At 36.0% G+C, this 22,715-nt stretch overlaps 1 protein-coding gene across 2 annotated transcripts in view; it reads right to left on the bottom strand.

Moving 5' to 3' along the window:
• LOC112606209 overlaps positions 1-22,715 on the bottom strand; it is a 501,724-nt gene that overhangs the window by 25,432 nt on the left and 453,577 nt on the right. For both annotated transcript variants that reach the window (XM_025356376.1, XM_025356377.1), the window contains 9 exons: positions 22,336-22,429; positions 19,631-19,801; positions 17,219-17,404; positions 15,631-15,834; positions 14,166-14,358; positions 11,097-11,249; positions 10,284-10,385; positions 5,031-5,167; positions 3,609-3,788 (listed from right to left, as the gene is read on the bottom strand). In XM_025356376.1, the coding sequence (XP_025212161.1) occupies positions 3,609-3,788; positions 5,031-5,167; positions 10,284-10,385; positions 11,097-11,249; positions 14,166-14,358; positions 15,631-15,834; positions 17,219-17,404; positions 19,631-19,801; positions 22,336-22,429 (1,420 nt within the window). The remainder of the gene's footprint in view (positions 1-3,608; positions 3,789-5,030; positions 5,168-10,283; positions 10,386-11,096; positions 11,250-14,165; positions 14,359-15,630; positions 15,835-17,218; positions 17,405-19,630; positions 19,802-22,335; positions 22,430-22,715) is intronic.

Here is a 22,715-nt window from a genome sequence, read left to right as displayed (position 1 = left end):
AGCCACTAACCCTGGAGAGAGAGCTGCCTTGGTGCACTGATGACTGATGAGCCGACAAGAGTTGGAGACGAGAGTAAGTCTAGCAATGTTCAAAGAGTGGGTGGGAAGAACACGGCTAAATCATCCAGAATAGCCACAGCAGTGAAAGCAGTTGAGAGAAAGTCCACATTGGATGGGATTCAAATACCATCTGGGGGTTTCATTATAGAAGGTAGAGAGAAGCACTTTGAAATGTGCTCTGTTTCTCATTCTTCCAGCAAAAGTCTCAAACACTGAAACTCTGAGCTTCTTTGGAGTCAGTGTCATTAGCCAGACACCCCAGTGAAATCCAAACCCTACCCTTCCTGCTGCCTGTTCATTTCTCACACACAGTCCATCCTCCAGAGGCATTTTATACAGCCTGATAGTGTGAAAGGATACATTCCTAACTGATGACAAAGAATTGCATGCAAGCCCCTAAAGACAAAAATATACAGCATGGAAAAGAAAAAGGAAGAGATTAAAAGTTTCTAGATATTCTCTAAGTGTCCTTTTACACATGTAGGCCACATTAATCTTCCCAAAACATTGATTTCGCCATCCACTTCTTTATTTACAGGGAAGTAGTGGTTTAAGTAGTTGAGTTTAGGATAGTGTTATGGACTAAACTGTGTCCACTCCAAATTCATGTTTAAGCCCTAACCGCTACTGTGACTATATTTGAAGATAGAGCCTTTAAGGAGGTAATTAAGGATAAATAAAGTCATAAGGGTGGAGCCCTATTCCAGTGAGACTGGTTTCTTTATATACAAGAAAAAGAAGAGACACCAGAGTCCTTTCTCTCTCCACACACACACAAAGGAAAGAATATGTGTGAGCACAGCAAGGAGGCGGCTGTCTGTAAGCCAAAAAGGGAGGCTTCACCAGAAACCAATCTGGCTGGCACCTTGATCTTGGACATCCAGCCTCCAAAACTGTGAGAAAATCAACTTCTGTTGTTTCTGCTGTTTAATACTCAGTCTATAGTATTTTGTTATGGCTGACTGAGAAAATTAATACCTATGTATATGGGGTCTACCATATGCTTTTAAACAATCTCTCTGGTCACATCTATCTCTTCCAATTTCTCTGTCCATGGGGCACCTATTTAATATACTTTGTGAATTCTAACACCTATATTTACATGGGTGCCCCTTATCCTTTTTAATGCTTTTTCTGCTTAAGCTGTTGAATCTCCTCCATTTCTCAAGTTCCATCAGAGTTCCTTATTGATTCCTCTGTAGAGCCTTGTCTGTCACCCTAGGTGGGCACTGTGCTCCCTTTTCTCAACTGAGATTCCTGCCTTCACTGCTAATTTTACATTTATCACATTCTATTAGTACTTCTCTCAGAGGAATATCAGCTTCCCTATCATACAACTTTTCCTTATTAAAAAAATCTGGACTCACCATAAAAAATATAGAACACATAGGAAAACATACAAGAAAGAAAAATAAAGGTCTCCCATAATATGGCCATCTAATAAAATCATTGCAGTCTTTTTTCTATATCTGTGCATATATATGTGCAGAACTTAACTCCACATGCTTTACATAATGCTTCTTTCACTAAGTATATCTTGAACATCTTTATTATTATTTCAAAAAGGTAATTTTGAGTTATTGTATTTCATCCTATGTATTATAATTCATTTAATCATCTCCCCATTGATGAGGTTTTGAATTATTAATAATCTAGCTCTATTAGAAATAGGCTTGTAATAAATATTCTTAATAAATAATTGTTGCTTAGGTTCATGAAAATATCCTTGGGATCAAGTTCTGCAAATATACTTTCTTATGCTATGTACAGCCAAATTGTCTTCCAAAGAGTTGTACTTCCAGAGTGCCCATTTCTCTACATTCCCAAGTAAACCTTAGATATATTTTCTAAAACTCTGTCAATCTGACGTATTAATTTAAGGAGACCACAGACTCCACTGCTACTTACTACTATGGATGTTAAGCTGTCAATTATATAGCACTATTAAGTTTACAAAAATATTTCCACAGACATAAATTAGAAAAATAATTTACAGCATCTAGCATAGGGCTGTTCATATATAAAGCTCATAAAAAATTATATGATCATGGAATAAGAGTTGTGAAATGCCTTTTATATGCTACACGAGAGTCACATAAATCAAAAAGTCATCCCCCGGTTAGATATAGATATAAGTAATCTTCATCAAAGTTATTGTAAGCTTTTTCTACCCTGAATCTGATAGGCTATCTTTCCCCATTGTCTCAGCTCTACCCTTTACCCATTTATTAATCATTACATATTCTCTCAGAAATTTATCAGTTCTAGGTGCAGTACTTAAGTGCATTTTAACGTTTAGCATCTATAACATGAACCCTGATTTTTTAAGAAACCAGCAGGGAAAGACATTTCAGCTTTCTTATAGTGCTTTTTCTAGGTAGCTCTCTTCTGAAAAAGCTTTCACTATCTTTTTAAAAAATCACTTTCCTTTTTCCTCTACATGTATGAAGATCCTTTACTTATGTTCCTAATTTGGGGTATCCATTTTCACATTTTAATCTCTTATTTCTCAAGTACAACAAATTGTTTGTCAACTTCTGATATGAAGTTGCTCTCACCATTCTTAGTCAAACTCCCTGTCAGAGAAGAGTGGTCTCCCTTACACTCTGAAACTGGATTAATGTCCAGGGGCAGAACCATCTCAGGTGGCCCTGCTACTCTATGTGCCCTCACCAGTCTCCATGAACTTCTCCAAGCCAGTCTATTATACTACCTTGCCTATCCACATCCCCCACCACCATCTCTACATGACTTTCACTTGTCCCAGAAAAATTCATGAAAACATTTCACAAAATAAAAAAGACAAACTACTATTTAAGACATCATTGCAACAGATAAGACTTTTAGAAAGATTACCCAAATTCATTTATTATGTGCCTAAAGTCTTCATTTAAAGATTAAGAAAAAAATGTCAGAATTGTATCCCTGACTGAAATTACAAACCAAGAATGAACTGTTACTCCTCTTTCCTTAGTCAATATTTTAACTTTGTGAAGTGAGAATTCTAACAGCTCTAGGACTCTGGGTAGTAAGAACATGATAGGCTTTCTCTAATGAGTATCATTGTTTTTCTTAGATAGAACATATCTAGTAAATGATTCATGATGGGTGAAAAAAGTCACTCTTGTGAACTGGATTTACAATGGATGAAGACCCATGCCACTGCACTCCAGCATGGGTGACAGAGCAAGACTCTGTCTCAAATAAATAAATAAATAAATAATAATAATAAAATAAAATGAATGAAGAAAATTGCTTTAAAGTTTAGATTTTACTCTTTGGTAGGAGTGGGTTGAACTGGCACAGTTCTCTCCTGGACAAGTGTCATATTCAGATTCACATCTATGTCAGACACATTGAACTTCACATTTTCACACATATAAGCTCATTCAATCATGAGATCAATCCTATGAGGAAAGTGCTGTTACTATTTTATGGACAAGAAGATGAGGTTCATAGAAGTAATTTGCTTGACCAAACAATCTAGAAATATCAGAGCTGGGATTTGAACTCAGGCCTATGAAACACTCCTTTCACACTAGATTTACCTCTGAAACAGTTTTGCCCCAGGCATAAGTGCCATCTTCAGGTCTGCCTCCATTTAGATAAATCCACACTCGTTTTGTGTTGGGCTGCTTATACAGACTGCTCGGCTTGACTGCTATAGGTTTAGTTGCAACTGGAAAATTTCTTTTGGATTCCATTGCTCGGATTTCAGAAAGGTGTGCCTGTCAAGAAAAACCCAGAGAATGTTGTGTTTAGAGAACTGTCTGTATAGTGTTTGTGAAGAATGTGATAAAATCCAGAAATATCTTGTAATTAATAAATTATATGGAAAAAATTTTAGGAAGTAACTATTAAGTACATTAGCCTCTCTTGTCACTGACACTAGTAAATCTCCCTTGCTTCAATGAAACACTAAAGGCAAGAGCAATCATTAGAATAATAATAATAAGGCAATCATTTTGGCAAAGCACTTAACTTTCATTTATAATGTGAAGAAATGAAGAGAGAAGTATTTTTGGACTTTTGCATGATGTTTCCCCTATTGAGAGATTTCTCTGCATCTAACGGATGAGTTTTTTATTAGAATCACATCATTTCCTCTAACCAATAAATGCATACAAGAGTATACGTGAGTGTTGTTTCTTACTTACTGTCTTTTAAAATACAGCAGCCCCCCTTATACTTTGCCAGATCCCTGCTAGGCAGCTTTTTATTCTACCTCAAGCATGTCCTAGTTCAATGCTTTGCATTCATTCCCTGGTCAGTGATTTATCCTTCTTAGCTTGGCACGAAGTCATATTTCTAGGGATGTCAATTCCTTTTGTTCTAGTAACCTTGACTTGGGCACGTGCCTAAGATTTAGATTGAACACATTTCACGAATTTGAGAAATCTTATTAAATAGGAATATATCATTTTGATGAAAAACTTCACAAAGCAAAAAAGTTTTCCCTGGTCTCTCTCCCTGGTCCTCTCTCAACAGCTGACCTTTATCTTTTCGACTTTTTTATGTCTGGCAATCCTGACTGATTAACCAATTGGACTGAAACCACTTTTTTAATTCTTCACTTGTGAATGTCTCCGTTGCAATTAGTATTTTGCTCCTTGCTCTTTTTACATATTGAGACATGCCCTTAGGAGTAATGAGCAATGAAGCCAGAAGGTTTGACTTGACTACAATTATTACAATTACCTTTGTACATATCCACTGGGCCTTTTTCTCTTTTTTGCTAAGGTCATAATTTCTGGTCTCCATTCAAACAAAACAGACCCTCATATGAGCTGGCTGTCTTTTAGACAGCTACTCTTCAAATGCCAACTCAATGCTTGGCATATGCTTATATGGTCATAACTGATCAGATGCTGAGAATATATTAACAGTATCATTTTAAAATTCAATATTGTACTTTTAAATACTCATAAAAAGGGCAGCGTCTTTAATATCCAGAATCCCAAAGAACATACCTCTGTATGTCTTATAAGTTTCATGAGTTTAATTTCCTCTTGAGTCTGTTCGGTCCAGCCTCCTTCAACCACCACAGGCTGCACAGGGCTTTTGGTAGGAACCATGGTGGCTGGCTGACATGCCGCCACTCGCCGCCCTGAGGAAACAAGTCCTAGAAATTTTGTTTCTGATGACAGTCTTTCAGATTTCAAATAAATTGATTTGGCTTTCTACGTATAAATCATTCCACACAGGAGCATAGGCTAAAATACTAAATGTATCATAAAAGCAAAGATGCCTAAGGTAATAATATCTAACAATACCTCTTCATATGGGAGCTTCAGACTTTAAATAGCCAGGATTCACATACGTACTCTACAGATAGAAGAGGAAGATAACATGCTGATTTCCACACTGGCCCCAGCCTTGCATCCATGATATGGTTCAGCGGTAATTTAGTCAAATAGAATTCATGACCTTGTATAGCCCCTATCATCCTTCCAGTATTGGAACATATGTTTTGTTCTCTTTACTAATAATAAGCCTTTCCCCCACAATTAGCTTAGCAGCCTGGGGATTAAGTATTTCTAAAATAATATTAACCCAAGAGACAGGAATCTTTTTTTCCATCTAATAATACCCTGCGAGCACGATTAGTTTCTGACACCTCTGCTGTGCCCTTTATGCTGTTAGGAAGTTGTAGTAAGAGAAAATATTTATTGGAATACTGTATTCTAAAGAATCACAGGCATAATTTAATAAGTGTGGTGATTCCAATTTATGTGTTCTTTCTACTAGAACACTTAAAATAGTTATAAAACAGGTTTAAAAAGTCACACTTATGAAATTGTTTTCTTTTTGTGGTGAAGATATAATCAGCCCACATTTCATATTGATCTCTAAACTTATTAAGTAAAAATAATGCTTTCTCTTGTATCTTCTTTCCAAAAACCTACATTAAGCAACAGCCATGGGTGAGGCATTGTGTTGGATAATGCAAGCACAAACATGTTGGAGAATGAGTTCCTGCCTCAAGTTTGGTTGGGAAGGCAGACATCAAGGAAATGATTACACCAATAGTGGATTGTAATTGGGTTGCACCAGGAAAGCACAAGAGCTATAACAGCTCCTAACAGGAGTTGCTAACCTAGTCTGAGGCGCCACAGAAGGCTTCTTAGAGAGAGTAACACTTAGGTTCATAAAACAATTGAATTACTAAAATGAAGTTGAGTCTTAATTTTGTTGCCAACATAATTTTAATGTGAAGATTTTCAGACCATGACTCAAACGAAACTGAAAATAATCTGGTACTTATAGAGTATAAAGCACTTGTGCTCTTCTAGCTCAAGTTTATGGAAAGAGATCCAGCATAAAAATAAATGGCAACAATGACTTTTCAGGGAAACCAGAATGCTATGTCTCTAATAAGGATTCATATGCAATTTATGGATGTGAAGAAAACGTAATTGAATCAATCAGTCAATGAGTTACAGTGACAATGCCATTAAGCAATGCACTTTTGAGAAGACCATGGTGGCACCTCACAAATACGTAACACAAATTTATACTAAATATAGTTTTTACCCAACTCTTATTTATAGAATGCAGATAACATTAATTTATGGCCCACACATTTTTATAAATAACATTTCAACAAATATTTTATTTAGAATGCATTTTGAACAATACAATTTTGCTCATCTACAGAGAGTTCAGCAACAGTTTATAATTTATACTGTTGAGAGCTAGGGATTGAGTATAGAAAACAGGAAAAAACATTATGCATTTTTTGTCAACTTGCTTCTAATGGTCTTAAGGAAATGAATGCATTTGTGCTATAATTTTCATGAAGAGACAATGTCATCACAAAAGATTTTAGTTTGGGGAAAGGTTTTTATGATAACTATTATTTACATAGGTATGAATAACATAAATTGAAACCATGCAATAATGTATTGAATGAATTATTTTGTATTTTCTTATTACATTTTCCCATATATCCTATTTTATTTCACATGAGATCAGGGGATAGTAATTATAATCGCTAACTATTAATGAGACATGCCTCTTCCCTAGTGCTATTGTTTCATTTTGAGGATGGAGCCCCACTGATACTGCAGATTATTTTTCTGATTGGAAATTGGGGAAAATAAGCTGGGGATTCTCGGCCCATTGTTTCTCTTAGAAACTAGAGAACAAAGTGCTTTGCTCTTCTTTCATGGGATGAGTCTTGCCCAGACAGCTCTCCCCATTCCCTGTCTTATTGGGAGGCCCACCCTTATTCAGAATCACCTGTCTCTGCAAGGGTAAGCCCACCCAATCTAGGGTTTCAGTTAGCAGACTTATTTCACTTTCACACTAAATTAAATGCTCCAACATTGCTTTTACATGTAACATTGATAATTTAGCCTGATCTGCCATTCCTGAGTTTTATTTATTTACCAGTTTTATAAAACCCCAAGTGGGTAAATGAGTTGCCTTTTCAGGAATCCTTACACCAATATTTATTGAGTATTTATTATATACTAACCATGTAGTAAAGATTTGACATGTGTTACTTAATCGTGAAAACCCAACAAAGTAATTACTAGTATTGTGATTAATATTAGCAATGTTCATGCTTACCAATGAAATGTAAAATCAGCTTAGCACAGTGTTTTGTACATAGCATATGCTCAATAAATGCTTCTTGCAATTACCAGTGGCTATGATAACATAGAATAGCTGATTTAGCAACTATTCATACCTCCTGTTTTAGCCAACCCTGAAGAAGCTCACAATCTTATAGACCTTGCAGTTAACTAAGACTTGTTCTTATTTATCCTCATAATCTCACCAGCTAGAAAAAGGCCTTCATGAGGGTAAATGTTTTATAAGCATGTGTTGAATTTATATTTAATAGCAGAAAACATACCACTTTGTCAATAGAGACAAGATTTATGTTAGCATTAAATTATAAGAGAAACCACATCAATGGATCCCTCCAGAATGGACATCACTGACAAAATACAGAGTTTTAAACAGTGGTATTGTAGTTGATGACAAATTAACTTAAAATTTTTAAAATACTTGGCCGGGCACAGTTGCTCACGCCTGTAATCCCAGCACTTTGGGAGGCCGAGGTGGGCGAATCATGAGGTCAGGAGATGAAGACCATCCTGGCTAACACGGTGAAACCCTGTCTCTACGAAAAATACAAAAAAATTAGCCGGGCGTGGTGGCGGGCGCCCGTAGTCTCAGCTACTCGGGAGGCTGAGGCAGGAGAATGGCGTGAACCTGGGAGGTGGAGCTTGCAGTGAACTGTGATGGTGCCACTGCACTCTAGCCTGGGCGACAGAGCGAGACTTCATCTCAAAAAAAAAAAAAAAAAAAAAAAAAAGATACTTAATTGTAATAAAAAACTGAAGACAATATAAAATCAGAATTTAATAAAGGCAGCCATACCAGGTGCTATTTTCAGCATTTAGGCTGATGCAGGAATAGAGCTTAGGAAACTCCCTCCAGTGAATGGTTGCAATTTCATTTATTATTTAAATCAGTCATTCTACAACTATTCAGAGAACAAATGAGAACGGTACGGAATGTATAATCTAACATAGGAAAGACTGTCACATAAACAGGTAATCATAATAATGTGATGATGACTATTGGAGGGAAGTTCAGAATGTGATAAACCACATTACCCTAGGCTTGGAATGCTGAGGAAGGCTTACAGGAAGAAGTAACAAGTAACCTTAAAAACACAGAATGAGTAGGAGCAACCTAAGAGGACAGCAGAGGGAAAACTTTGAAGTAGAGGGAACTAAAATGTGCCAAAGCTCAGAGTTAAGAGAGTGCATGGTATGTCTGGGGAGCTAAAAGAAAGTTAAAATGTATGAAATGTAGTGGGCAAGAAGAAATAGGAACTTACAGAGAACAAGATTATAAAGGGCCATGCTAAGGAGTTTCAAGGCTTTGTCCTAAAGATAATAGGAAACCTTGCAAGATTTTGTGCCTGGAGTATCATAATACCTTTGCATTTTTTCGTGATAACTTCAACTTCAGAATGTCACCATTATTTATAGAATGGAAACCATTGTCAAGATGGAAGCAGGGAGACCAGTTAGAAAACTGTTTCAATGGTCCAAGGAATATATAGATGATGGTAGCTTGAACTTGGATAATGATATATAGACTGAGAGAGTGACATTCATTTGAGATCAACTTAACAGATTCAAAGTAACAAGGCTTACTGAATATTTGCTTGGGGAAGGTGAGAGAGAGGGAGATTCCAAGAATGACTTCCAGGTTTTTGGGGAGGAACACCTGGGTAGATGGTAGTAGAACCCACTACTAGTTGAAACAAAGGAGGCATTGGTGTTGGGGTAATATGACAGTTGTAGTTTTGGACACGTCCATGGAACATTCAAGTGAAAATGTCTAATAGTAGGAGTGGTAGAAGTTAGTAGTAGTAATTATTTTCACTTACACCCAATTCTTCTTTTTGGTAACAGCTGGTAATAGCCATTTCAAACCACAGTTCAGTCTAATGCAGTTAGGACTAGTTCTGCTATTTAGTGAAGCAAGATTCATATGCTTTTAATACAAGACAGCATCAGGAGTTGAAATTCTGCTGTGGCAGTTACTGAGTTTGAAATGTGTTCCTTCCTAGACTCAAGTCCATAGTACACTGTTTCTCCCCAAAGAACCATTTGTATCTCAAGTCCTGGGAATAGTATAAGGTCAGAAACCTAAGATTCTGTGTTAAAGAGAATAGAAGGAGGAGACCAATAATTGATCACTTGGACTGTGATTAGCATGTCTCATGCTGTGTAAAAAGGAGTCACTTTAAGTTACTGACACTGACTTCTGAAGATTTTAGTACTTCCTCATTCAGACTACTTAAAAAAAAAAAAAAAAAAATTCTTCCCTAGCAATACCCAAGGAATGACAGCAAGGTTTGTTTAAAGATTAATTCCAAAGCCCACAAAATGTCCATTGAGAGGTTATTTCAAAACAACGGGATAGTTTCTCTTGCCCAGGTACTTTCCTAATTTTTGAAACATATGCAGAAGTCATTTGGTATTCATTTTAATATAAAATTTACAGATATAAAATCAGACCAAAAATACATTATTAGGTTTTAGACTTTGCTCAAATGATTTATGTAAAACAATATTTATATAATGCTCCTTAGTTAAACACTTGGTATCTAATGGTAGAAAATAACCATTAGCAATTTGAGGTTGCATTTTGAATTAAATATGGTTATGCTTGGTATAGTTCATACTGACCTTTTAACTGTCTCATTTTGTGTCTCATGGTATCTAGATCAGCCAGAATTCTGTCCTTTTTCAGCCAGTTCTGTTTCTCTAATTTTTCTGCTTTCTGCAAAGCTAGAATAATACAAATACAAGATACTTTATCAACAGTAATCTATCACGCACACCAATAATTTATAAAGAACTTTCTGCTCAAAGAAATAGATTCAATTAGAAACAAGTAATTAAAAGGTAAGGGTCATTAAAAGAAACCTCATTTGAAAGATGACAGGGCTTAAGGCATTTCTTTATGGAATGGAGGGGTAAAAAAAAGAAGAGCAATGATGCTGTTTTATTATATAGATTTACCATATGCAATAGCCATATTTCATTTTCCACTTCCACAAACTATTTGGAGGTGATGAAAGCCTGGCTTGGAACCATTCATTTTTTAAACATCCACCTACTGCCTAAAGGGTGCAATTCTTAAAAATGAAAATGTGCAGACAGGTCGTCCTCCATGTGAATTAAACTCATTTGTTATTTTCTAATGTATACCATTATTCTCAGTCTTATAGACCAAGGATCTCTTTATCAACTAAATTAGACATTTTTCCACGCAGAATATTCCATTCCAGTAAGAAAAAAAACAGGCAAATGTGCAAATACGAGAGTATAGCTATCCTTGTGCACATATTAATTGATGAACCTTCTGTTCTTTGTGCAAATTTGATGTTATTATGTTGATATTATACCCATTTAATTCATTTTCTTATGGTGGCATAAAATGTATTTCTCTCTCCCTTCATACACTTGCTTGAAAGAAAGCAAAAACAAAAAACTTACCATTTGGAGGTAGAAATGGTTCACCAGAAGATACCCAGATGGCAATAGGATTTCTGAGGATGAGGGTAAGCAAAGACTTATCTATACCATCCAAACTATCAGATGTCACAGATTTTGGAAACAATCTGTTTTTCACTTTCATTCTTAGATTTTCTGGTGGAAAAATGACATATTTATCATTGTTCAATGAATAATGAATAAATTTGCTTTCTGAATTTGTTTATTCAAAATATTTTATTATTCATTAATAATTTGATTTAAACAAGCAATGCCAAAATGAGAGACTAATGCATAACTTTGGTCAGAAACTTCATATACAACAACAAAAAATGCTAATAAGATTGTAAATATGTTTTAATTTCTTTCTTACACATCACCTAGTTCTGAAAGAAATTTGAGGTCGCTTACCAAAATACCTACTCCAAAATGGAAAAAATAGAGATAAAAAATCAAGCACAGGGGAAAGGAGTATAGGACTAGACTAAAGCCAGGGATAAAGTACCTTAGTGTTCTTATATTTTAAATGAATAATAATATCTCATTCTGCTGTTTCTTTTTTTAAAAGAACAAAGTAATATGCTTAGAAGAAATAGTGTTTGGCCTGTTTACTCTGATAGGCATCAAATAGATGTTAGATATTATTTTTACTGTTAAACAGAAATAAATACCCTGTTTTTACTGGCTAGAGATAAAGCAAAATTTTGGCTCTGAGTTTCCTAATGGCCAAAGCAAAGAGAAAAACACAATTTCCAGCTTCATATGGCCCACATATAGTGAGAAATTCCATAGAAAATTCACTTTTCCTGGTTCTGAGATCTGAGAAAAATTCATTTAAGGGTCCTCATAAAGAGGCTATTTGTGATATAGCTAACAGTACCCTGCAATAGAAAATTAATATATATTGAGAACTTACTATATACTGGGTATTTTATTAAGGCCTTTACATATATCGTCTCATGTGGTTCTAAAAATGATACTCTAAGACTCTGAGTTAGGGCTTATTATGAGTCTTCTTTTACAGATATGGTAACTGAGCTTTAGTGACATAGCTGGGTGGTGGCAGAGTAAGGATTAGAATCCAGGCCATCTGCCAATGAAGGCTGTGCTCTTAACCACTGCCTGCATAGTAAGCACCATGTTGAATTCTGACCAACAGCTGTTTCTTTAAAGTTCCTTAATGCAAACTGATGGCATAACACCAAGCCACAATTCCATAAAGGGAGCAGTCTACTGATGGCCTTGCCTGATTTAAGCATACCCTTTAGAATATAGGGAGGAAGAGACGGAATCAAAAGAATGCCCTTTTGATAGTCCTACATTAATAATATTACTGCAACCAGGCTTTTAATAAGAATTTAAAGAATAGCGTTTTAAATTATAATTTTATAAAACCTGAAGTTCAGATATTCTATATGCCAAATAAAGGCAGAAATATATGCTTCAGCAATCAGCTAGGCATTAAATGTTCACATAATTATTTCTTAAAACTCATTTGAAAACGAAATAAGTAATATCCTATACACAAAAGTGATAAGTAATTTCACTGAATGTTTGGTAAATATCAACCAGGCACTGTTCTAAGTTATATATGTGCATGTGTATATATAAATACACATATGAATATATATTCATATTTATGTGGACCAAATGAATATATTAATGATGATCAAATACAGATATTGAATATATATATATACACATATATATGTGTTCAAGTGAAAATATAGATATATAGATATATTTGCTATGGTTTGAATGTGTGCTTTCCAAAATTCTGGTGTTAAAAATTAATGGTCAATGTAATGATATTAAGAGAGATAGAGACTTTAAGAGGTGATTAGATCATAAGGGCTTCTCTTCTTGTGAATAGAATTAAGACCCTTATAAAAGACGCTTCGCACAGTGCTGGGCTCTTTTGCCCTTTCTGCTTTCCATTGTGTGAGGACAAAACATTATTCCCCTCTGGAGAATGTAACCCTCGCCAGACAACCAGATCTACCAATGTCTTGCTCTTAGACTTTGCAGCCTCCCGAATTGTGAGAAATAAAGTTCTGTTCTTTATAAGTTAACCAGCCTGTGGTATTCTGTTACAGCAACACTAATGGACTAAGACAATGTTATCTATGTAATGGAGACGTATTAAATATATATATATATCTATATCCATGAAGTAATTGACTATTTTACAAATAGTAAAATATGTAAATTTTATGTAAGAAACTTAAAATAGTAAAATATAGTTTAAAATGTATCCTAACATTATAAATAAGAAAACTGGAATACAAGAGTAGTTAAACAACTTACCCAAGGTCATTGAGCTAGCAAGTGACAAAGCTGGGATTTGAACCCTGGTATTCTGGCTCCAAAACCCAAGTTCTTAACTTCTAAATTATGCCTCTCAATACAACCGTGGAGATCTCATACTGAGAAAACTACTGAATCACTACTACCAAGACTTGCTTTTTTTTAGCAACTGTTGTTTGGGACACACACAGTCACTGCCCTCAAACTGCAAATAGTCTAATAAGACACACACAGCTATAAACAGACCGTTACCATGCAATGTGCCCAAAAATACAATAGATGGACATTGACTGGAGCTTCTGGGAGATAGTAAAGAGTGGAGAAGACAGAGACAGGGAAGGGGAGTTGAATGACAGTAGAAGCACAGAGAGACAGAGAGGACACCTTCCCTTCTAATAGTAGCAAGAGATTTCCATTGATCCAGCCCCCATTTCTCAAGTGGTCTCCAGTTGGTTTTGGTTCAAAAAATGATTATGTTCCATAAAGTAGCTGAACTGTCAAACATATTTTATTAATTATACGTAATTTATTTATTGTTTCAGTGCTAAAATCAAAATTTGCATTAATTTTTAATTTTTCTTATAATTCTGCAAGGTAAAAACAACATGAAAATTTCATTGACACTCTTTGGGTCACAAAAGTAGCTTCCTATGATTTTGAAATTCTGGAAAAAGTGACTAAATGAAATAATCATGTTTAACATTTTTATGATCAAGCATAAATAGAATCAGCTAAATGCTGTAGATTGTAGCCAACCTTCCATACTTTCAACAATTATCTGTTCTTTTCCAACAGGAGCTGCATCTTGCTTTTGTTTTTCAGAGTCTCTCTGGAGAAAGGAGTCATCTAGAGCCCATAAAACCAAATCACGCAAGGTAAAGATTGGAGTTCCATCTTTGGTATATACTTTGGAGGCTGCTCTGGCAAGCCCGAGTTTTTCCGTGCATTCTGTAAGAAGCTAGATAACACAGGCAGTAAGAATCTGACAGGCAAAAGTGATAGGGTTGGGAATAATCATTAAAAGCTTGTCATTCTAAAAATCTGAAAAAGAAAATAATTGAATTTGAGAAAATAGAAAGCTGAATTACTACTGATGTTGATCTTTCATCAGAGATTATTTTCCATATTAGATTGTTCTACCTAATTTCACAACAGTAGTCCAATCCAGCTGTAAATTTCCTAGCTCCAAAAATTTAACATGGCAGCTGACAGATATTAATACATTTTAGCATCAGAGTATCTTCTAAGAAATGTTCAACTTAAAAATCCACTTTCAAATTTGTTGCTTTATAAGTTATACAACTGTTGTAATACTTCATACTGATAAACTGCTTCAAAATAAATAAGTAGTTAACCTTCAAACCAAGAACTGACAGGTATTATTACCTCCATTGTGCAGATGGAAAAACAGGATGAAAGATTAAAATTTTTGCCCAAGACCATAAAAGCCAGCTGTGGATCCCTGGGTGAATCTTGGAGTTGCTAACTTCTGTATTTCGCTTAGTCTATTGAATAACAGTATCTTAATTTAAAAATATATTTTCAACCAAAGAGGTGAGGGAATAGATATGTGTGCTTGCAAGGAAGTCTGCAGGGTAACTCCATATCATATCAAACATCAGTTGTAAAATACATTGTTAAAGGCATTGGCCAGAGTGAATAGTCAAGATAATCACCAAGTAGTGCAAGGACAAAGCTGGGGTTGGGCCTTCTAGCTTCTCCTCTCTTCCTATGACTATGAGGAGCAGCCCCCAAGGCAGACCACATAGGTGCTCCTAACACAGCCCCCACTTCCCCAATTTGAAAGTTAAAAAAAATATCCTATCAACAAATAAATGCCCAGATACTCCAGATGGTGAATGAGGTGGCATCTATTGGATGATTCAGATGACATACAACTTGAAGCTGGCATGAGAAACAAGGCAGAAAAAGGCATTCCGTCTATCATAAGAAGGAAGAAAATCTAGTAGCTTTGTTTTCCTCTTTCTTACAGATCTCTACTCTAGAGCCAATCTAAAAACTGAATTCTGGGTTTCTAAGTCTGTTATCCACTGACATACAATCAAATAAAATGTCTTTCAGTAAACAGAGATCTTGATCTCATCAGCTTTAACTGGTGAATCTGGCCAGAGACATTTATCACTCAATCCCACTGCTTTTTCTTGTCAGAAGAATTGCCATTATCATTACCTCTGAAGATACAAACAGCATTTAAGTGATAGCCACTTACCATGGGGAATGTTCCAGCCACAATTAACTTCCCATTACGATATCCATCCCCATTTTTGTATGCAATTATTTTCACTGCCTTCTGGTGTGTGGCTGCCATGCCACTGTGAGATGCAGCTTGCGTGCAGGTCTTCATCCGTAAAGACAATAGACGTGCTTGGTAGTAACTTAGAGTTTTTTCAGCCTCGTCACATGACAAATCAACCTAATTTATTTTTTAAAATAAATTGTACATTTACTCAAACTTTCTTGTTTTAGTTTGCTACACTTCAGTCTCTTAATAAATGTGTGTATGTGTGTGTGGTGTCTACATTTTGCAATGCTCTCTTCATGTGTTAGAGATATTGAATACTAGAGTCAGAAGGATGTTGGATCCAAATTCTTCAGTTCCCTCCCAGGCCTGTCACTGAGCCACTAGGTGACTTTGGGCATCTGGCTTGTGTTTTTGGCATTCTCTTGTTTTTGTTTGTTTGTTTATTTGTTTTTTTGCTTTCTCTCTGCAATGGCCAGAGAGAGCCTGGATTAAAGTAATCATACACTAACATTATAGATAGCCTCTGAATTTTTAACTTTAGGATGATTCCACCATATGGTGGAAGATGTTGATGAATGAGGAAGGGAATGGTTGTAGCTTTAACCACATGGTAGTAAGGGTGGTAAACACCACTCTTCTGCTTTCCCTTTTCATCCCAAACTAGGATGCTGCCCTGAGGGCAAAGTTCTGTCTGAAATTCTGTAGCATTGGGGATTCTTTCCAACCAACTCCTCAGCACCTCCTTAACATTATCCCACTATCTTCAAAGCAAACCAGATGCTTTCAGGTTTCCCAGAGGACTGACTTCCTTTCTCCTTCAAAGCTATCGCTTCTGTTGATGTTTTCTGTAACCTGTTTTTTGTAACTCCAATGTGTATCAGGATTAGGGAAGGGAGGAGGGTGATCTGGGGATGGGGTGAGCAAGCCCTGAAGAGCACACCAGGCTGGAAGATATTTCACCTTTTAGGAATCGCTCCTTTTTATTCAGGCGTGTAAGTTCCCTTAGTTTTTACTTCTATAGGTATAGGAAAGTGGCAGAGGTTTTTTTTTTTGTTTTTTTTTTTGTTTTTTTTTTGTTTTTTTTTTTTTTTCCTCCATGAAGTCTAAATACTATTAGACATGGATGTGTGAATTCAGGCACCCCAATCTGAACAGTCATTAAAAACAACACGTCCAATTCCCCCTGAAATGTTCCATACTAGTAAAAGGAAGTTTTTCCTGTGGATATAGGCAAAAAGCTGTTCCACGAAGTAAAGATTTGCGGTTACTTCCTCACCTAAAAGCAACACTGTGAACAGTGAAATATGTCAGTAAATGATTAAAGCTGCAGAAGTGCCCAATTAACTTCAAAGAGTCTATTGAACTATTAATAGACAATGCATTTTAAATTACAATGGGGAAAAGGAAATCAATGCAGGTAGAATGGTAAAGGTGCATCTGAGGAAGATGAATTGGATGAGTGGAGATGAACTTGAGTGCAAGGCAGATAATGAATGCATCAAAGTTTCCAAATTGTTGCCATACATGCATTAGCAGAGCTCAGATCATTACATACCTCAGCCACACTGATGACCTTGAATGGCCCTTGTAAGAAGGGCTTCTGAGTCTTGGTGCCTGAAATACAGAGGAATGGAACCCCTGGAAGCAATTGTTTCAGTCCCTTCTCTGTTCTCATGGATTGTCCACAAGCCAAGCAGAGCATAGTTTTTCTCTTTCCATCAGGTGAGAGATAATAGTATCCCTAAAATGGGAGACAAAGATGGCTTTATATAGGAGCATCTAAATTGTTATAGCATTGCTGTAGAACATTTTACAATATAAATATAGCACTTTTAACATCCCAAAATGCTAAATTTAAATTTTTATGCTAAATTTAAATTTAGCATAAATTTAGCCAAAATGCTAAATTTAAAAATTTAAAGTATTTCCAAATTCTGTAATGACAATTCAACACCAATGAATATAAACTGTGTGTAAAATCAGCTTCTTGGAGGAATGGCCAGCTCCAGATTTGGGGCAAGAAATATACAAGACAATGAAGGGATATCTTGTGTCCTGAAAGAGAAGAAGCCATCATCATGTCCAAAAGACATAGGAGCCAACATGAAGGAGCCTCCACTGCCCCAAAATGGGACAATTAGGGAGCAACAGAAAGAACCATAACTAAAACATTTTGAAAATGTTTAAATATATAAAATCCTATGAGTTTTAATGATGCTAACAATATAAATAAAAACAAATAAACCCCAAGCAAATAAAAACAAAACTGCAACTCATGGGAGACTGTTGGAAGTAAACTGGCATCAATTTAAAACTCTACAAACTGGCCACTAGAAATTGTGGCAGATTATTTGTAAAGATGGCCACAATAAAACCATCCTACTCTTATTTGCATGCCCTTTTAAAATGTGACATTTTGGTCCACCAATCACGAAGTAGAATCTTTCTTTTCTTCTTTCCTTGAATCTGAGAAAGGCCGTGTTACTTGCTTTGGCCAACATAGCACTAACAAATGCGATGCAAGCAGATGTGTAAGAAGTGCTTGCACATTGGAGCTTATTCTCTTTTGGCTGCCATTGGAACCCCGAGACCACAATGTGAACAAACTTGAGCTAGCCTGCTCGAGAAGCCATGTAGTTGAAGAACCAAATGTTCCCAGCTAACAGCCTGCCAACCACCAGATGGGTGAGGGATGCCATCTTTGACCATCCCATCCCCATAAAAACACCCAGCTACCAAAGAACCACCAGATGACTGTAGCCACATTAGTGACCTGGGACAAGACCAGCAGAACTGCCCAGCTGACCTCAGCTCAAATCACTGGCTCACAAAGCAAAAAATGTTTTTTTTTTTTTTTAAGCCACTAAATTTTCAGGGGTTTTGTTACACTGCAATAGATAAGTGAGATCAATAGAAAGAATTAGGGTTCATCCTACATTCCCTTACAACTATATTTTTGAGTAGTCAGATATTGAATTGATGAGCTAAAGTCCTTCCTTCTATTAAAAGTTTAGTTAATCAATGTAGGAAAAAATGATAGAATTAGACAAAATTGACCCTTTTGAAACAAGAGGGCAAAATCAAGTGAAATGTCATTGGGGAATTTTTAAACATGAAATCAGGTTGTAAACACCTGAACCCACTCATAACTATCATGACTAAAAATGGAAAATCCACACATTGCCTATGTGAGTGATAAATAGGAAACATGTGGGAAAACCTGTGAAGATTCTGGCCAAAAAAAAATGTTAAACATAAATCTAGTTACAAATATAGGACTCAATTTCATTTACAGAAATTATGGGGGATGGGGAAACAAGTCAAAGGATGCCACAAAGAAGAAAGTAAACAAATCCCATTAAGGGGCATTCAATATGAAAATGGAGCCAGACTATGCCACTGAGTGTCACATGGAGACCTTATTTGAATCTTGACACAAACCAACAAACCATAAAAAAAAAATTTAGGGCAACCTGGGAAATTTGATTAAGGATAGAATATTGGATGGCCAAAGAATTATTGTTAATCTTGTTAGCTGTGAGAATGGCATGATGAGTGTAAGTCAGAAAACGTCCAAAATTTTTAGAAGTATGTGCTTAATATGGAGGTGAAATAATATAATGTCTGGGGTTGGCAAACATGGCAAAACCTAGATAATAGTTAAATACTAATGATGGATAAATGAAGACTTATTGTCCTAGTCTCTCTACTTTGAAATATGTATGAAAATTTCCATAATAAAAATTTTAAGTACGTTAGATTAATATAAACTACCTAATTCGGTTTTTTCTCACAATTTTCCTTCATTCTTTACTACTAGAATCAGAGTCTAAGTGATTTCACTCAAAAATCAGCATTCAACTTGTATGATCATAAAGTTTTCTAGGGAGAAAATTTTTCTTGTTTTATTAAATTACTCTCTTTTACCCTATTTTTCTTTTATCTTTGAGAGGAAGGAACCACTTACTGGTTGATCAATGTTTTCCTCTTTAATCACAGATGATGTACAGACGCCAGCATAATTTGCTGATGTAATTTCCTTATCCAAGGCAGTGCTATGAAAGGCCACAAGTGCTTTTATATCTTTCATGTAACGCCACTTTTGATTGGCAGCTCCATTGTTGTATGGCTTATATTTCTGAAAAAAAGAGGCAAAATATGGAGGCAAATGAGTTCATGAGAGGGTTATAGTAGTCTTGTTTTTCATTGCATAAATCCAGAAAGTGCAGAGAATTACTCATAATCCCACCATGCAGTAACAACTACTACTCTTGAAATTTTAGTGATTAGATATGAAATCTTTTTTATCTTTATAAATACACATTATTTGATTTACAAAAATAGAATCATAAAATGCATACAATTTAGTAACTGCAATTTTTTTTCTTAACAACATTCCCTGAACCTTTTTCTAACATCTTGTAAAAATATATACCATTTCATTGTAGGGATATTTTACTAATCTTCAATAGTTAAACATGTAGGTTCTTTCTCAAAATTTCTCTAAAATAAACAAATAGTGTAAATAAATATTTGGGAAATCCATGATAATTTTTAGGACGAATTTCTAGAAGTAGAGTTGCTGATAAAAAAATCATTTTAAAGATTATATCAAAATGCCTTCTAGAGAAATTATTTTACTTTGCACTTGTGCCAATAATATACTAAATGACCCATTTTCCTTACATTCTTGCCAAAAAATGGGCAATATTTCCAAAACACGAATATAGTAAATGAAAAAAAGTACCTTAGGCCGGGCGCGGTGGCTCAAGCCTGTAATCCCAGCACTTTGGGAGGCCAAGACGGGCGGATCACGAGGTCAGGAGATCGAGACCATCCTGGCTAACACGGTGAAACCCCGTCTCTACTAAAAAATACAAAAAAAAAAAACTAGCCGGGCGAAGTGGCGGGCGCCTGTGGTCCCAGCTACTCGGGAGGCTGAGGCAGGAGAATGGCGTAAACCCGGGAGGCGGAGCTTGCAGTGAGCTGAGATCCGGCCACCGCACTCCAGCCTGGGCGACAGAGCCAGACTCAGTCTCAAAAAAAAAAAAAAAAAAAAAAAAAAGAAAAAAAGTACCTTGTTGCTATTTTAATTTACATTTCATTGATTATCAAAGAGGTTTATTTCTTAAGTACATTCAGTTAAACATGTAATAGAAACAATATATTTATTCTAATTGTGAAAGTTGGCTCAAGTACAAGTAAAGAAATAGTTTCAATTGAACAGAACTTAAACCAGTAGACTAGTCCTAATTAAATATATCATAACACCTCAAGGAACTTTTGTAATAAATAACATCTACTTTACCAAGCGAGAGCTTGATAGCAAAAAAGAAAATAAATGAGTCCCAAGAATTGATTTAATGGGTCAGACAATAAAACCTCCCTCAGAGGTCTGGAAAACCAAAGACTGTATTTTCAAGGGACAGAAAAGGGTCTAGTAGCATTAACCTGCTATGCCTCATTTTTATTATTTTACATGAACTTTAATATTTTCTCACAAACCAGTTGTTTCAATAAATGCAACACTAGCAACAAAAAATTCTTGAAAGGTAATCCAAATTACCTTGGGGTCAAATTATTTCTTACAAAATGGTAACCTTGGGAGAAACCATCCATATCTATAATTTTATGAAAATGATTAAGGTACTAAAATTGTATGTGTATGGGGTTGCATCTCACTGTGGTCTGTACTGAAGAGGCACCTGACAGAGAAGAACGTATTGTTATATGTACTGTATCTCCCAGAATAATTTTTTAGTCCATATTTATCACCAGGATAGAAGACTTAATTAAGCTTTGATATTTGTCCAGATTGCTATGTCTCAATTTTGGATTCAGGGCCTGCAAAACAAGTTGCCTCGTTGCTATTAAAAACACAGAATAAAACAAATGTTATTTGGAGGCAATCTATTCTGTTCAACAAGAGGATGGAAAATACTGAGGAGGACACAGAAAGTAAATGCAAAGCAGGAATGCTTCTACACTTTCTCCCTTACTAGCAAGGAAAAACACATACTCGTTTAGGAGTGGTTTTGGTTATAAGCCTGTGAGAATGACAGAAAAATATGAAAGAGAAAAAAAGATCTTCCTAGGTCTTTGTCCAAAACTCAAATGAAGCCAGACTTCTCTGGAGTCTCCATAAATTGTCTGGCTGCTATAAGCATTTGCAACAGTGAATGAAAAGAGAATTTCAAATGGGTCGTTTGGTAGAATTAACATTGATGATCTTGCATCCTTCAGGAAGACCTCCCTGACTAGGTTCTTTCTCTCCAGCTGCCAAGGCCTTTAGAAACGGGAGCCTTGCATATGTTCCTGATGATCAAATTTAGGTGCATCTAATAGCCATCCACCTGCCTGCAGCCACTACTGAGACCATAAGCTTCATGAATGCTGTTGGGACAATTTCTCATGCTTGCCATTGGGTTTGATTTCAGTAACTAGCATAGTGCCTGACATGCAGCAAGCCCACAATCACCATCTGTTGGATTAAACTAAATTAAGAGGTACATGAACATGTCCAATTTAAAATCTAGGCAGACTATTGTAAATATTTTAACAACATTCAAATAGGATTCTAAGACAGTTTTCTTTTCCACTACAAGGAAGCATAAAGCTTTACTTAAATTTAATTAAAAGGCCATGACTAATCTTTAGTCATACGTATCTTACCTGAACAATAACTGGATAGCCACAAACTTCATTTCCAGTCTTGGTCATAGACACCGCCAGCACAAGGTCAGGGTTACTCACCAGGTGAAAGGTCCTTGGGAAAACAGGATTAGCCACATTACAAAGTAGCATGACCATATTAGATCTCCCTCTGTGCCACTTAGCACTGTGTTGCCTCTCAGCTCCATGCATGCTCTGTAATAATGAATGTGAATCCTTTAAGAATTTCTCCCCCACAGTAAGTGTGATGTTAAGCTTTCTCAGTAGAGAGTGCTGGAAGAAGACTGCAGGATGAAGGGGCTCTCTGGCTCTTTCTGGCTGTGGCAGGGGGTCAGCGGTTGGGAATAAGAATACCCAGTGATGTTCTGCTCCAGCCAGGT

Source organism: Theropithecus gelada, chromosome 14, assembly GCF_003255815.1.
Source record: "Theropithecus gelada isolate Dixy chromosome 14, Tgel_1.0, whole genome shotgun sequence".
Lineage (NCBI taxonomy): Eukaryota > Metazoa > Chordata > Mammalia > Primates > Cercopithecidae > Theropithecus > Theropithecus gelada.
This window is presented reverse-complemented; position numbering and strand designations above follow the sequence as displayed.